Raw genomic sequence first — 15204 nt, 5'->3', positions numbered from 1 at the left:
CTCTGTCTGTCTCTGGGACTTCAACATAACTGCAGAGCCGACGTAGTTCTCCCGCACCTCTGCGCGTGCACGTGTCTGTGTGTCTGTGTCGAAGCTCCGCTGTCTGTCAATATGAAGACAGGACAGATAAGCTTGCGCCTAGGCGCTCAGATGCTTTTTTATTTTTTTTTGACCCGACGTAGTTCAGGCGGCAGGCTGGCGACCGCCTAAACTGCAAAGTGCTGCGGGAAACCCTGCTATTTTTTAGATTTACACGTGCGTGACGCTCATAGACGGTTAAAGAAACGCGACGCATCGACGCAAATTATTTGTGTCGACGCATTTACGTAATCGATGACATCGACTACGTCGACGAATCGTCCCAGCCCTACCTTGAACTGTGAAATTTCCCTTAATACTTTCCCGTTTTAACTTTTTTTTTTTTCATTCAGGACACAAATAAGAGTTTACTCGCAAAACGTGATGTGCAAAATAATCGTTTTTCTCGATTACTCTGTTTTTGTGATTGTTAAAAGCCGAAATCAAAATCACGATTAAAACTTGGTTAATTACACAGCCCTACCATAATACCTTCTGCCCCAAACATCTCTCACTAACACCAGCATCTAATGGTCCTCCTTAACACTTGTCACGGACGCTCTTCCCAATCACATCCACTCAATTTCCTCACTTAAAGGACAAATCCGGCGCAAAATGCACCTAGGGGTTAATAACACGTGTACCGAGTTCAAAAGATAGTTTAGAAAGACAGTACCTTTCATGTTTACAGGCGGCAAAACAGTCACAACCAGTCGAACAACCAACGCTGTGCAACTTGCATTCAGTTCAGCTCACGTTGCACGGCGTTCGTCTGGTCGTGACTGTTTTCCCAGGATGGCGCCTGCCTGTATACCTGAACGGTACTGTCTTTCTAAACTATCTCTTTAATAAACTGTCTGTACACTTACAAAGTTCTCAATGCTTCGGTTTACATGTAGGGATTATGCTACCGTGGAATGGTGGTGCTATTTTGAGCCTTGTTAGTGGTGTAGAAATAGCGATTTCTTTTTACTTTATCCGTGCCCTGACTACTAGCGTTATAAGCTAATTAGCGCTTTGCGATAAAACTGGTCACATTCGATTAACATGAAAACATGTCCCAGAGAACGGTCGACTCGGTACACGTGTTATTAACCCCTAGGTTCATTTTACGCCGGATTTGTCCTTTAAGTGCAGCCCAGAGAGCCAGCAAAACAACTAACTGCTCTCTGTGACTGCCTGACTTTAAACACACACAAGAACACTTACTTGGATAGTTTTTTGGGGGCAAAAGCACAGTAGAGAGTGATTAATACGCAGTGCTGATATTCAGAGGGGCTACAACAATGGGAACTCACGATGGGAATTACAGTCCTTGTAAAACATTATTCAACTCATTAAAGACCACACGTAAATCTTGCACTGACAGAAATTCATATTTCGAACCACTGTCGATGCTTCTGCCAAGATGCTTTGTTACTCTACTAAACCGTGCTCTATTAATGTAAATCACTATGCGTAATGCGGCATGGTTTCCATTTTGTATAAATGTGTTCCATAAAGCACCAAGAGAGAAAAAGACAAGGAACAAACCAGGCAGAATTCTTAGGGGATTTGGGAATGGTATTTTTCAGGATTGGAATTATTTTTGTGGTTGTTCATCTAAATTGGAAAAGATCTCCCAAACATCTACCGCCCTGCAGGCCAAGTCACAATGCAGCGGTTTGTTTCAAATGCAGATATGATTAACAACAGCAGGGTTTTAAGTTTAGCTTCAACCCATGTTTAGGAAAGAGTGACAATGTTCAAATTTAAGACGCTGGAATCAGAGAATTTAGACTTTTTTTCATTAAAAAAAGGACTTAAACTGATTAATCGATTATCAACATAGTTTATGATTTTTTTTTATTAGTTGACAACTAATCAATTAATCGATTCATCTTTGCAGCTCTATCTTGCACTAATACAAAAATAATCAAAGTAACACCAACAAAGCAGGCTAATGCAGTCTGATGAAGTCCTTTCAAAAGCCCCTTTATGTAGTGTGGAAAATGACTGTGCTTAGGGTGAAAACTAGGCTGATTTAAGCAGTTATTGAATGGAAGCCAACCTCAGTATTTGTTTTAAGTACAACTTTAAATGTCCTATGACATGCTGCTTTTTGGATGCTTTTATATAGGCCTTAGTGGTCCCCTAATACTGTATCTGAAGTCTATTTTATATAGGCCTTAGTGGTCCCTTAATATTGTATCTGAAGTCTCTTTCCCGAAATTCAGCCTTGGTGCAGAATTACAGCCACTAGAGCCAGTCCCACAATGAGCTTTCCCTAGGATGTGCCATTTCTGTGTCTGTAGCTTTAAATGCTTTTCCCTGATGATGTCATAAAGGGAAGATTCTAGATTGGTCCATCTGAGCTTTCATTTTCTCAAAGGCAGAGCAGGATACCCAGGGCTCGGTTTACACCTATCACCATTTCTAGCCACTGGGGGACAGGCAGGCTGGGGGAATGCATATTAATGTTAAAAAACCTCATAAAGTGAAATTGTCATGCCATGGGACCTTTAAACAAAACTTCTAATAACTCACTAATGCAACCTTGCCGGCTAACCTGACGCAAACACAGGAGAAGAAACTCATCACTAATATGTCCTCATTGCCCTAAAAAGTATGGAAAATCAACCGAATTGGTCAGAGGCATTCATCTGGCCATAACAAACTTGTTTACTGTATGTTTAGGATCACTGTCCGGCTGCATGGGCCATTTCCCTAGCGTACGTTTTGACTTCTCATAGTAGGTAAAGCACTGGTGTTACTGCTGTATTGGCCCGAATATAAGACGACCCCATCTTTTTAAAGACTCCGTTTTTGAAAAAGAAAATCAATTCCTGTTCTTATAAAGAAAATCATTATATTTGAAAATAATGATAATAAAAACACATCGTATAAACCAAAGTAGTCTGTTTTCAATATCTCTTAAAATAATCTATATAATAAGATGACAATGTTCAGAGAAAAACTGATGAATTGTGCCAGTGTTTCCCTTTCGCTGACACCTTTCATACACTATTTCACACTTCCATATGAGGGAGACAGAGAGCAGTAAAGCAGAGACACACCGGCAGTAGAATAGGCATGAGGTGTGTCGGGAAGGGAGAGGAGAGAAAGTCCCTTAAAACAATAAATAGCTAGAAGGACTGCATCTATAGTTGTGTTCCAACTCCCCTCCTCTCACAAACCCAGAGGCCTCTACAATCAACAAACCCGGACACAACTCTAATCAAGCTATATTTCTGTGTAATAGAAAAATGAACTGCAATTTATTGCAGCAATTACAATCAAGAGCGATGTTTCAGTAGGATTATTAAGGCTGTAATTGATTCCAACAAGCAAAAAGTGCGGCAGAGTGCTGGGGTGAATTGAGAAGCACAGAGTCTTGTGGTGAATTAAAATAGTAAATAAATGAAATGAGGTGAAGATCTCATGAGTTTGGCTCTGAGCACCTCATTCAACACAATTAAAGCGAGTCGGCTCCGAACCAGGAAAACTGGCGCGGGGTAATTGGATTTAAATTAGACATGTTCTCCTCTCATAGCTACCCAACCATAGTACTTTCATCATTCCTCTTTTGACTCCATCTTCCACTTTATCCTTTATCTTTCTCATACTGATTCCCATTCTTCACCAGTCTAATTGGTTTTCTTCCAATTATTCTGTTGCTCTCAGGGCAACCGTTAATACCTTTTTTTTGTGTTGCTAACAGAAATTATTCGCAAATTATATTTGATGACTAAATTAATCCTTTAAGCGTATAAAATGTCCCTAGGTGACGTCTTCAAATAGCTTGTTTTGTCGAAGAAACAGCAAATCCAGCAAAACTTAACATTCGAGAGGCTTGAAATGGCAAATGTTTGGCATTTTTGTTTGACAACTGACTTACAACAATTGGCCGTTCGCTAAACTCCTCGCCCGAAAAAGCAACTGTCCAATCATAGCTTAGCAACCTCTACTAAGCACAACAGGCACGTCAAGCTTTAGATTTCTCTACATACTGCAGAGATGTGCATAGGCCTGTAACAATTGTTAAATAATTAGTGGGAATGCTGTTCAGCAGCATTCCAACTATTGTTGTTCCTGTCGGCCATTTTGTTTATTATTTTTATTATTATTATTCCGTACGTTTTTTGGCTCTCTGTAACTTCTGCATACGTTCAGCTATTAAAACCATTCAACTTTTAAAATGTTCAGCTCTTTCAGCTAATGATTGGACTTCTTCAGCTTTTTTTCTACTATTTATACTTTTTAAAATATTCAGCTTTTTATGACTTTTTTTTAGCATTGAAGTCAATGCATGCTTCAAATCCTTCAAATCTTCTTCTGCTCCTAAAATTTTCAGCTCCTTCATATTTTCACCTACAGACGCCAATAAAACTTTAAAATGTTCACAAAATATTCAGGTATTAGGCTATGGCTTTTCAGTTTGATATCTGTTACAGTTTTTGTGAAAAAGCTGTTTAAGTTTAGTGATCATTTCAGGATTTTTCAGCGTTTCCAGTGATTGTGTATTGCGTCTGTCAGAGTGGATGATGTCATCGTTAGAGTGCAGCACCTTAAGAAAAATATCTTTGTACCCTCTCTATAAATCGCTCTCACGCTCACAATATCTACTTGTCATACACAATTTATACATCAAAACGTAGGTATTTTTGTCTAGTTTCAGCCAATGTGCTCAGTTTTGCGATATGCCTTATACTTTTGGCTCCGTGAGCTTCCAAATGACAAGAGTTCCACATTTCCCTCCATTCACGGCCATTTTAAACGTCCTCCACATTTCCCAGCGAAACGTAGAGCGAACCACTTTTTTAAATCGCTGATATGCCCACATTTTTAAGTTTATCAACATAAATTTTACATGAATACGTTCACAAAGGCGTTGTTGTTGTCACGATTACATCATTTCACCGATAGCCCTTATCGTTTTAGCAGTCTGAGGCTTTATTTGAGAGCTTGCTCTGTGTCTTTGAATAGCTCCAGTGGGGCACAGCTGACAGTTTCAGCAGGTGACACGGTCGTTAACCTGATTAAAGATCAAAGAGATCTCATCACAGACTTCAAAGGGGGTTTTCACTGGTCATACGTTACCATGACAACCCTTTCACAGACAGTTGAATTGAATACTACAGGCAGTAATATGAACATTAGTCTACATCTTTAGTGTTCCACTTCTGTCTGACTGTCTCTGTCTCTCTTTGTCTGTCTCTGTCTCTCTTTCTCTCTGTCTCTGTCTGTCTGTCTGTCTGTCTCATGTCTCTCTCTGTCTCTCTGTTTGTCTGTCTGTCTCTCTCTGTCTGTCTATGTCTCTCTGTCTCTCGGTCTGTCTCGGTCTCTCTCTGTCTCTGTCTCTGTCTCTCTGTCTGTCTCTGTCTGTCTGTCTGTCTGTCTCTCTGTCTGTGTTTCTCCCTGTCTCTGTCCGTCTGTCTGTTTCTCCCTGTCTCTGTCTCTCTCTGTCTCTTTGTCTGTCTGTCTGTTTGTTTCTCTCTGTCTGTCTGTCTGTCTCTGTCTCTCTCTCTGTCTCTGTCTCCGTTCCTCCCTGTCTCTGTCTCTCTCTCTCTCTCTGTGTCTGTCTATTCCTCTCTCTCTCTGTCTGTCTATTCCTTTCTCTCTCTCTCTCTCTCTCTCTCTCTCTCTAGCTCTCTCTCTCTCTGTCTGTCTAATCCTCTCTCTGTCTGTCTGTTCCTCTCTCTCTGTCTATTCCTTCCTCTTTCTCTCTCTCTCTCTCTGTCTGTCTGTCTATTCCTCTCTCTTTCTCTCTCTCTCTATCTCTCTCTCTCTCTCTCTCTCTCTCTCTCTCTCTCTGTCTATTCCTCTCTCTCTCTGTCTGTCTAGTTCTTATATCTTATCTCTCATTCGGTACATGTTTTGGCTCTCTGTAACTTCTGCATACGTTCAGCTATTAAAACCATTCAACTTTTAAAATGTTCAGCTCTTTCAGCTAATTATGGGACTTCTTCAACTTTTTTCTACTATTTATACTTTTGCATACGTTCAGCTATTAAAACAATTCAACTTTTAAAATGTTCAGCTCTTTCAGCTAATCATGGGACTTCTTCAACTTTTTTTCTACTATTTATACTTTTTAAAATATTAAGCTTTTTAACACTTTTTTTTAAAACATTGAAGTCAATGAGAGCATGCTTCAAATCCTTCAAATCCCACTAAGGTACATCAATCAATGTGTCCCTGAGGTAAACACTTTACCCATACTCACCTCAAGATGTGTTACCACTGAGATATATAGCAATTGAAAGTTACTTCTTTTTCTCTTTTTTCCTCTCTTTTTATCTTTCCTCTCTTTTTCCTCTCTCTCTCTCTTTCTGCTTGTTTGTTCTATGCAATGGATATGGCTGATAATAAGTCTTCTTAGTCAATTCATTGAAACATCCACTTTTGACAGTATTACGGTTTAGCTTCCAGCTTTTCTAAAATGTATTTTAGCTCTTAACTTATGTGCAGATCAACTTCCAACTTACAAGTTTTTCAGCAGTTTAGAACAAACAATTTGTTCCATATTTCTGCATTTTCATCAATGTTTCTCACAGCATTTGTAAGTTTTCCATACTGATTCATAATTTCAGATAAAATATTATATAACATGTAAATTACTTTATACATTAGTGGTGTTATTCAACTTTTTAATGAAATTCATACTCATTCTACCAATTTCCACTTTTTCAACTATTCTCACTACTTCACCTTCTTCTTACTGATTTAAGCTATTCAACTAGTTTAGCTTTAGCAATTCAGCTATTCAGCATTCCCACGCATTTTCCGCAGGAAATGCATTTTCTAGTTGTCTAACTGTAATTTCTTTTTAACGTAAGCGTGGTTATTTTGTTTAACCGCAATTAAAGCATTAGAGCATTTTTTTAATGAGATGGGTCACACTTTTGTTTGGAGCCATTAAACATGTTTCCGATACCAGCGTGCACCCTGTAGCGTCACAGAACAGTAGCTCTCCTATGATCCTATGGAATCCTACCAGAGGAGGCGCTGCCCGCAGTTGCAGGTGAAGTTGGCTTTTGAACATTAAAAATCCAACGAAGCACCTTTACATGTGTTTTAGTAATATAACATCAGTTAGCCTATGTGTTGAATCTACTATTGTGCTTTGTTAAATTAGTAACGTTACCGACCGTAAATGACGATACTGTAGCGGAAATGGCCATCATTCATTATGCTACTGAGTTCCATGGAGATTTGTGCTCTTATTTTTCTAATCTGTAAAGAACAATGTGTTTGCTAACATTAGATAAAGTCTTAAGGGGTATGACTGTTGATGGTAATTGTTGATTTTGTTTAGATATGCCAAATTGTTCTTATATAAGGTCGGACTGTTGAGCTAAAGCTATGCTAGCGGTAGCTGTTACTTGTTGCCATATTTATCTTATCCATATTTATATTTATTAATCTTTTTTATTTAACCTTTTTTAACCAGGTAGGCCATTGAGAACAGGTTCTCATTTGCAACAGCGACCTGGCCAAGAAAAGCGTAAGCGTGCAGGACAACATACAGTTTCACATTCAATACAATACAGGAATACAGAACACAAAAGGCTACATAAAGTGCAGGTTAAGTAGGCATTACAGAGCCAGTGCAAAGTGAGGTGTAAGTAAGACGAAGGATATGCAAAAGTGATATGGTAATAACACAATATACATGAATAGGCAGTCTATAACACTGCTGAGATGTAGTGAAGAGCCAAACAAAACAAAACAAAAACCGTTTCAGTGCAAATTATGATCTCTAGTTAGTGGTGTTGATCAGTTATAACGCAATATATATGAATAGACAGTCTATATAAATGCTGAAATGTAGTGAAGAGTCAATATGCAGTTAGTGCAAATTGTGGTCTGGTTAGTGATATAGGTCAGTAATAACACAGTTAACCGGAATAGACCGTCTATGTAGATGTTGAATGTAGTGAAAAGTCAATATACAGTTAGTGCAAATAGTGGACTAGGTAGTGATGTAGATTATAAATTACACGATATGCATTAATAGACAGTCTGTAAAATGCTGAGATGTAGTAAAGAGTCAATATACAGTTGGTGCAAAGTGTGGTCTAGATGATGATGTAGGTCAGTAATATCACAGTATACAAGAATAGACAGACTATATAAATGCTGAGATGTAGTAAAGAGTCAATGTACAGTAGGTGCAAAGTGTGGTCTAGAGAGTGATGTAGATCAGTGATATCACAGTATACATGAATAGACAGAATACTGTATATAAATGCTGAGATGTAGTAAAGAGTCAATACACAGTTATGCCAGAGCAACTCCAAACATCCTGGGCTGTAGCTGTCTCATGCAGTTTTTTGTTAATGATAATAGAGCTCAACAGTGTGGTTCCGTAAGTAAAAATCCCATTGATTTTCTCCATAAGGATGATGAAGATTATTTTTTGGGGCTTTTCCGCCTTTAATCAACAGGACAGCTAGGTGAGAAAGGGGATAGAGAGGTGGAAGACATGCAGGAAATAGTCACAGGTCGGATTCAAACCCTGGACCACTGCGTCGAGGCACAAACCTCTAATTATATGTGCGCCTGCTCTACCCACTGACCAACCCAGCCACCTCCATAAGGATTTGGATTATCAGCCATAATGTCTAAACCATCCGAGGTAGACTGACCACAAGCTACGAGGTTTTGCACCTAATGTTTCTGCTCCTGTAAAAGCTAGAGGTCGGGATGAAATCAAACTTGTATTAAGAAAAACATGTTTTATTCGTGATCTTATGGAGAAAAACTACACTACCCACAACCCTAAGCGTAATAGCAACGTCTCTGATTGGTCCAACTCGCTGTTACCCTGGAAACGTTTACCGTACCCGCGAAACCGTGAAAGGCTAGAGCAAGCTTCTACCATTAAAGTCTATGATAGTTTCTCTACACAGTCTTGTACGAGATACCAACCTTTCGTGAACTTGTGAATTTCGCCAGCCGTCTTCTCCTGTTTCTCCTGTCATGGAGACAGACGCTGTGTGCACGGGGGGAGGGGCTGTGTGTGTGTATGTGAGCGAAACGCAAGTGACAGAGAGACGGAGGACAGCAGGGAAAGGAAATGCAGCTGAACGAATAAGCTGCGTGTTTTAAATAGCGTTAAAAAAATAATTAATAACAAAACGCAATGTGCAGGTGTTGACAGTGCGGTGCACTGCCACAAATTAGTCTATGTGTGGGAAACACTGAACTAACTTAAATGACAGAAACCATCTTTGGGAAAAATATATTATTTCACGTGTACTTACATTTTTTTGTTTGCCCATCACATCCGCTAACATGAAGGGGGCGGGACTTATGACCTATAATGCAGCCAGCCACCAGGGGGCGCTCAAGATGTTTTGGCTTCACTTATACAATCTATGCATCAACCCCTGGTTGCTTCAAAGGCCAAAGACAGGGGCTTAGCAGAAGGTAAGTTAATCAATTATTAAACAGATTAAGCCTTCTGGTGTTTCCGTGTGGTTACGTATTGGGTGTGATTTGTATATACTATTTGGGCATTATGCTTGTGGACATAGACTATCAGTGTGTGTCACTGTGTTTGTGCGAGTGTGTATGTGTTTCACAGCTGCTGCAGGCAGCGGTGCTATTCCTCTGGGAAGGTTGCATCTCATTCCCTAGAAAGAGCGTGTGTGTGTGTGTGTGTGTGTGTGTGTGTGTGTGTGTGTGTGTGTGTGTTAAGTCTTGTTCTGGATCATCACATCTCAGCCAAGATAGTTGCTAATGCTACTAATGGCCGGCTGCTGTTCCCACAACATCTAGACCTCGACAGACAGACACACACACACACACACACACACACACACACACACACACACACACACACACACACACACACACACACACACACACACACACACACACACACACACACACACACACCCTCTGTCTCATTTTCTCCTTTCCCATCTCCCCCTTCATCTCACTTTGAGGCTCAATGAAGGCTCATTAGAACAAAATCTGGATCTGTCTCTTCACTCTGACAGGCCTTTCCAGAAGTGAGGGCTGGCTTTTGCACACACAGACACAGACACACAGACAGACACACACACACACACACACACACACACACACACACACACACACACACACGGAGCACAATTTCCTCTTTACATTCAGTGTCTCAGAAAATCCAAGTCCAGGCATTTTCATGTGACACATTCTGAAGGAAAAAAAGTCGTTGCCTCTGTTTTAGTAATAAAGAAATGCTGTTCCCCACTTGGGAGAATTCAGTGACATCGACTCTTGTTCTACTTTAAGTGTATCTTCTTCTAATTTAGCATCGTAATGGTCCCAGTAGAGAAGACCAGTGCCTTTCCCTGGTCACCACCATTTCTTTTCTCATCCTTCACTGTATGAGGCCTTAAAACTCCATTCCTCTCATGTCCTCAGCTCCACCATTACTGCAGTCATTAGCAGACACAGGCCAACACCCTCAATCAGGCTGAAGCCTCCTTAAACACAATAGCCAGCCTAATTTGCTATTATGTTAGTTAGAATGACAAAAATGCAAAATGTTGACCCCTTAATAATTACAATACTAGAGTAACTGCAAGTTTCACAAGGTCCCAAATGCCAAAACAGTCACATTTAACACCTGGACCTAAAAACAACGTTATGAACAATAACCTGTCAAACACGGAATATTAGACCCTTTCCAACCCATACAACTTTCCCCCCCATTACTTTTAAGACTTACAGACTACAGGACAACAATAGCCCCCCATCAGAGAACCCTATGTGATTGACCTGACAGTAACGAGGACCAGTCACTGGCTGGGTGTGATAGTACACAACATACATCCCCCTTAATAACAGATCTGTCCTGATAATGGCTCTATCTGGCTCCTTCTCTGTCTCTGTCTCTCTGCAGGGATCCGGAATGACCCGATGTTAACGCAGCCACCGCCTGATACTGCACAACTCATCTATATTTCAATAGGGCCCTGTGTGAGAGTGTGTGTGTGTGTGTGTGTGTGTGTGTGTGTGTGTGTGTGTGTGCGTGTGCGTGTGTGTGTGTGCGTGTGAAAGAGAGAGAGAGGAAGAAAGATGGACTGTGTCACTGGACAATCAAGGCTTTAATTTACTGATCTAATTATGCTTTCGGGCTGGCTGAGTAAACAGATCTCAGTGAACAGTCTTACACAATCAGAATATCGAGGCTGTGTGTATGTGTGTGTTTGTTTAGTTTACTTGATCAGTATGTAAAGCTCCATTTAATAATTCTTCTGAAAAAAAGAGAAGCAAAGCATCAAACATTGGTGAATGTAGTTTGACTCTGGATCGGAGCTCTCATCCTCAGCCCTTACAGAACTGTCCATAAAGGACACAACAAGTCCAAATCTCAATTACACTGGACATGTTTCGCTTTTGTGCTGCTACTGTACCTTTTTACGATTTGAAGTTCAAGTTCCTTATTCTGATCATGTGTGTAACAATAAGAAGCTTGGGGTGATGAAAATCTTAGGCTTCAGGCTTCATTCACACTACTACGGTTACGTTTTAATACGCTGTTTTAAAACGATCACATTTGCATCGGGCGAAGCGAATGCCGCGATGCGAATGCAAAATTCGCCTCATTCTTGTATCCACCTGAGTTCAAATATTTTAAATCCAGTGGCAAACTTGCGCAAGTAGCGCAACGTCAATTTAGGTGGAGGGTGTGAACACAGCCCAAGGCACCCTCCAACAACGCTTCTTAAACAACTATAAAAAGAAAATCACGCAAGTAAAAGCATAATCTGAATCAAAAATAAATAAATGTGGCAAGTTAAAATAAAAGGGTTAAAACGTAAACAAAATATAAATAAAAATAATATAGAGTACATGTGTGTAGACAGTATTGCAAATGAATTAACGTCAACTTCTATGTAAGGTATATAATGTAAGGTAAATTATGAACAAGAACCTGCTTTAAAGAAATGGTTCAACATTTTGGGAAATATACTAATTCATTTTTTCCTAAGAGTTAATTGAACGATATTGCGCTATTGTCTGTATGGTAAACATGAAGTTGTAACCGGGAGACGGTTAGCTTAGCTTAGCATAGAGATTGGAAAAAGGTCAGACATTTTAGCTAAAATCTATGTCTTCATTCATAAATATGTCCTCATTGGTGTAAAATGGCCAATGATCTGACTTATCCTCGTAAGCGAAGAATTTATTATCTGTATTTACATTGGACGGACAAGTCCAAGGAGGCTTCCATGTCGTTCCGCCATTTTGAAAAACTCTAATGGCTGAGAGGGACATACAGCACTAGCCTAGCTGCCTAGCTAATCCACAACGCGTTTTCGTTCAGAGCCAGCGTCACGTGACTGAAACCAGCTGAAACGGAGAAGGAGATCAGTGAGAGGCGCTTGTCACTGCCCCCGGCAAATTTGAAAGCCTGCACTGCACTGTAGTTCATAATGGAGGATCATAACTTACGCCGAGCCACAGGAGAAGGAATCCTCGTCGCCAAAAAAGCGAGAGCACTATTGGTTTGAATGCAAAATACAATTTCACCGCTAGATGGGAGAAATTCCTACACAGTGCTGATGCCTAAAAAGACATAGCTGAGAAGTTAATACACAGAGGAGAGGAGAGGAGAGGAGAGGAGGCTGACCTTTACAGAACCACACTTAAAGCAGCCAACACCCGAGGCACTGTTCTGGCTCGGCCCCACTCTACATCTGTGTGCCTGTGATTCTGTGTGTGCATGTTTCAAAGGTTACTGTGGATCTGCTGCCACTATAAAAAACACAGTAAATCAATGCATGTCTATGTGCTGCGGCTTGATTTTTGCTTATCAGTGCTGTACAGTAACTCTTACCTTGTGTGGTAGAAAGAGGGAGTTGACTGCTGCTAGAAGACTTGTGGTGTCAGGGGCATCCCTCTGGCCACAGATCACAATCTGGAGAGAAAAAAAAATAGCGGAATAGAGGATGGCGAGAGGAGGGTAAAATAAGGAAGAGGACAGCGAGATAACGAGACAAAAGAGTATGAATAGAGGGAAATAAAAGGGGAAAGGTGACACATAAGAGGAAGGGAGAGGGGGAGGAAGTGATAAGAGGTCAGCGCTGTATTTGTAGCAGTAACAAGGGAGGCAGGTGTGTTCTCCGGGCCTGCCTTGCCCCTGAGCTCGTTACCCTCGCCCTGTAGCCCCGACTCATCCTCCGCAGGTCATTTACTGTATGAGCGTCAGAAGGCTAATTATCCTCCTCTCTGTTTCTACTCCTGTTACTTCACTCGCTGTTCCTTTGATTGTACAGCACATGCCTCCACGATAAAAGTTTTCTTAGGGTAACTTCGGGGTAACTTCCGCTGCGCTTTGCTATGCTAGTGTGCTGGTTTCAGGCTAACTGAGGCTGTTAATAGTTCAAAACCGATTATATAACCGAGGCTGAACAGCTCAAATAACCCTTTAAATGCATGACGGCTGATAAAAAACCGGGGGGACAATCAGTGTGTCCAGGGATTAAGTGTGCGTCACGGAGACAGAGCCACTTTCCTCAGACGACCTATCTCAGTTGGGTAAAAGTCAACACATTGGCTTCTTGTTTCAGGAGAGACCTTTGCAAGAGGAGGTTTATATAGGGTTAGTATCATGGTGCTTTGAGCCCGCCCCTCAAGCCATAGTACTGTGAGGTTATCAAATTTTCATGTGACCAAATATATAATGTATAGCCTTTATATGATGCCTGTTCTAAGAAGTAGTTCTAAGAAGACTTTTTGAATACTGCCTCTTGACTTTCTGACTTGATGTTTTTTTTAACTGCATAATAACTGTAGTCTAACTGTACGCCCCGTACAGTTAGACTACAACAAACAACAACAACAAAATAATATTACTATTGTAATTTTCTAATTAATCACCAAACGGTGTGACAATCTTGAAAACTACTAAATCTTAAGTGGAAAATCTCACTGTTAACAAGTTATGCTGACCTTACGCTGACTTTATAAGCGATTTCACTGTCACAGACAAATTTCCAATATAGGAATGAAGTCATGAGTCTCGCTAGAGTTGGGGTGCACTCCCGTCGTCTCAATGTTTTGGTGTAAGGTGGTCAGAAAACTCAGTCTGAGCTGTCTTAAGTCAGTCTTTTTCCCGTCTTGACGTTATGACAAAATCAAACATGTTTGATAGTATCGTAAGTTTTAAGTCTTGGTAGTAAAATCTTATAGTCTGTGACTATTTTAGTCACAGGCTATTTTTTTATTTTTATTAGTCAGGTAGTATAATCAATTTAATCACCTTAGGCTCTAGTTAAATTGTGACTTATGTAAATTGTGACTAATGTTTGTCACCATTCTGACAACAGAAAGATCAAAGGAATTATTTGGCTAATCATAAATATTAAAGTTTTTGCCATTTACATGTACTTACTGACCATATCTAGAGGTCTTACTATTAAAGGAATTTAGTCCTCTGTGGCCTGCTGTAACGGTCTAGTTTACTTGCACTGATGCAGTTTTTACTACAGTGCATGGTTACTGATAATAGCAATGAGTCAGCAGAGCCAATATGGGGATGTTCATTGTTTCACCAGCCTCTTGCTCAGCTTTTGTTCAGTTGGTGTGCATTGTTTTGGTTGGTTCACTTCTTGTTGGTAATTGTAATGGCTATTGTGCTCGCACAATGTCAGACAAGCAGAAATTCCTGCTGAAAATAAGTCTATTAATCTAACAGCCTGGGAAACACTGGAGGCGCAAACAGAGAACAAAGCAAAGCACGGGGGTGCCTAAACTACCATGTACCCATCAATCCGAGTGAGCTTGGGTGTGGATGTAAAAATAATCTCTCTCCCTTTTCATTTCTTCAGCTGTCCTGTCAATAAAGGCCTAAAAATGCCCAAAAACTTATTTAAAAAAAAAAAGAAGAATAACCTGTTTAAGCGTGTAGTGCTGGGCCATAAGAGCCTGGACCATTTCAGGCAGTGCTATGGGGACTCTGGCTAGACGGTCAGAGAAGGCTGCCAGCAGCTGCTGGGACCTCTGGAGCCACTCCTGTCTTCCAGCATAGTGGGACAGACGCAGGAGATTGGACGCCGACACTGAGTTAGCACTGGGCTCAGCTCCATCCTGATCTGAGAGACACAAACACAGAGAGACATTTTTTATAAGGCTTCAACAGTTACA

General features: G+C 40.5%; 1 protein-coding gene and 1 long non-coding RNA gene across 3 annotated transcripts in view; both read right to left on the bottom strand.

Annotated features, from left to right (window-relative positions):
* spata20 (spermatogenesis associated 20) overlaps positions 1-15204 on the bottom strand; it is a 66478-nt gene that overhangs the window by 13812 nt on the left and 37462 nt on the right. Inside the window, exons 14-16 of one of the 2 annotated variants that reach the window (XR_004896355.1) lie at positions 14953-15152; positions 12896-12976; positions 12689-12813 (exon numbers count right to left, since the gene is read on the bottom strand). Coding sequence is in view for 1 of the 2 variants with exons in the window: in XM_035997492.1 (XP_035853385.1) it covers positions 12896-12976; positions 14953-15152 (281 nt within the window). In the remaining variant the exon portion in view is untranslated. The remainder of the gene's footprint in view (positions 1-12688; positions 12814-12895; positions 12977-14952; positions 15153-15204) is intronic. The other variant, XM_035997492.1, reaches the window with a different exon arrangement.
* LOC116059235 lies at positions 372-963 on the bottom strand. Its single transcript, XR_004107259.1, has 3 exons — positions 933-963; positions 435-850; positions 372-397 (listed from the first exon to the last, which is right to left on the bottom strand). It is a non-coding gene; the product is annotated as an uncharacterized LOC116059235 (long non-coding RNA).

The sequence above is a fragment of the Sander lucioperca genome, chromosome 22 (genome assembly GCF_008315115.2).
Source record: "Sander lucioperca isolate FBNREF2018 chromosome 22, SLUC_FBN_1.2, whole genome shotgun sequence".
Lineage (NCBI taxonomy): Eukaryota > Metazoa > Chordata > Actinopteri > Perciformes > Percidae > Sander > Sander lucioperca.
Note: the sequence above shows the minus strand (reverse complement) of the source record. Positions and strands in the feature narration are given on the sequence as shown.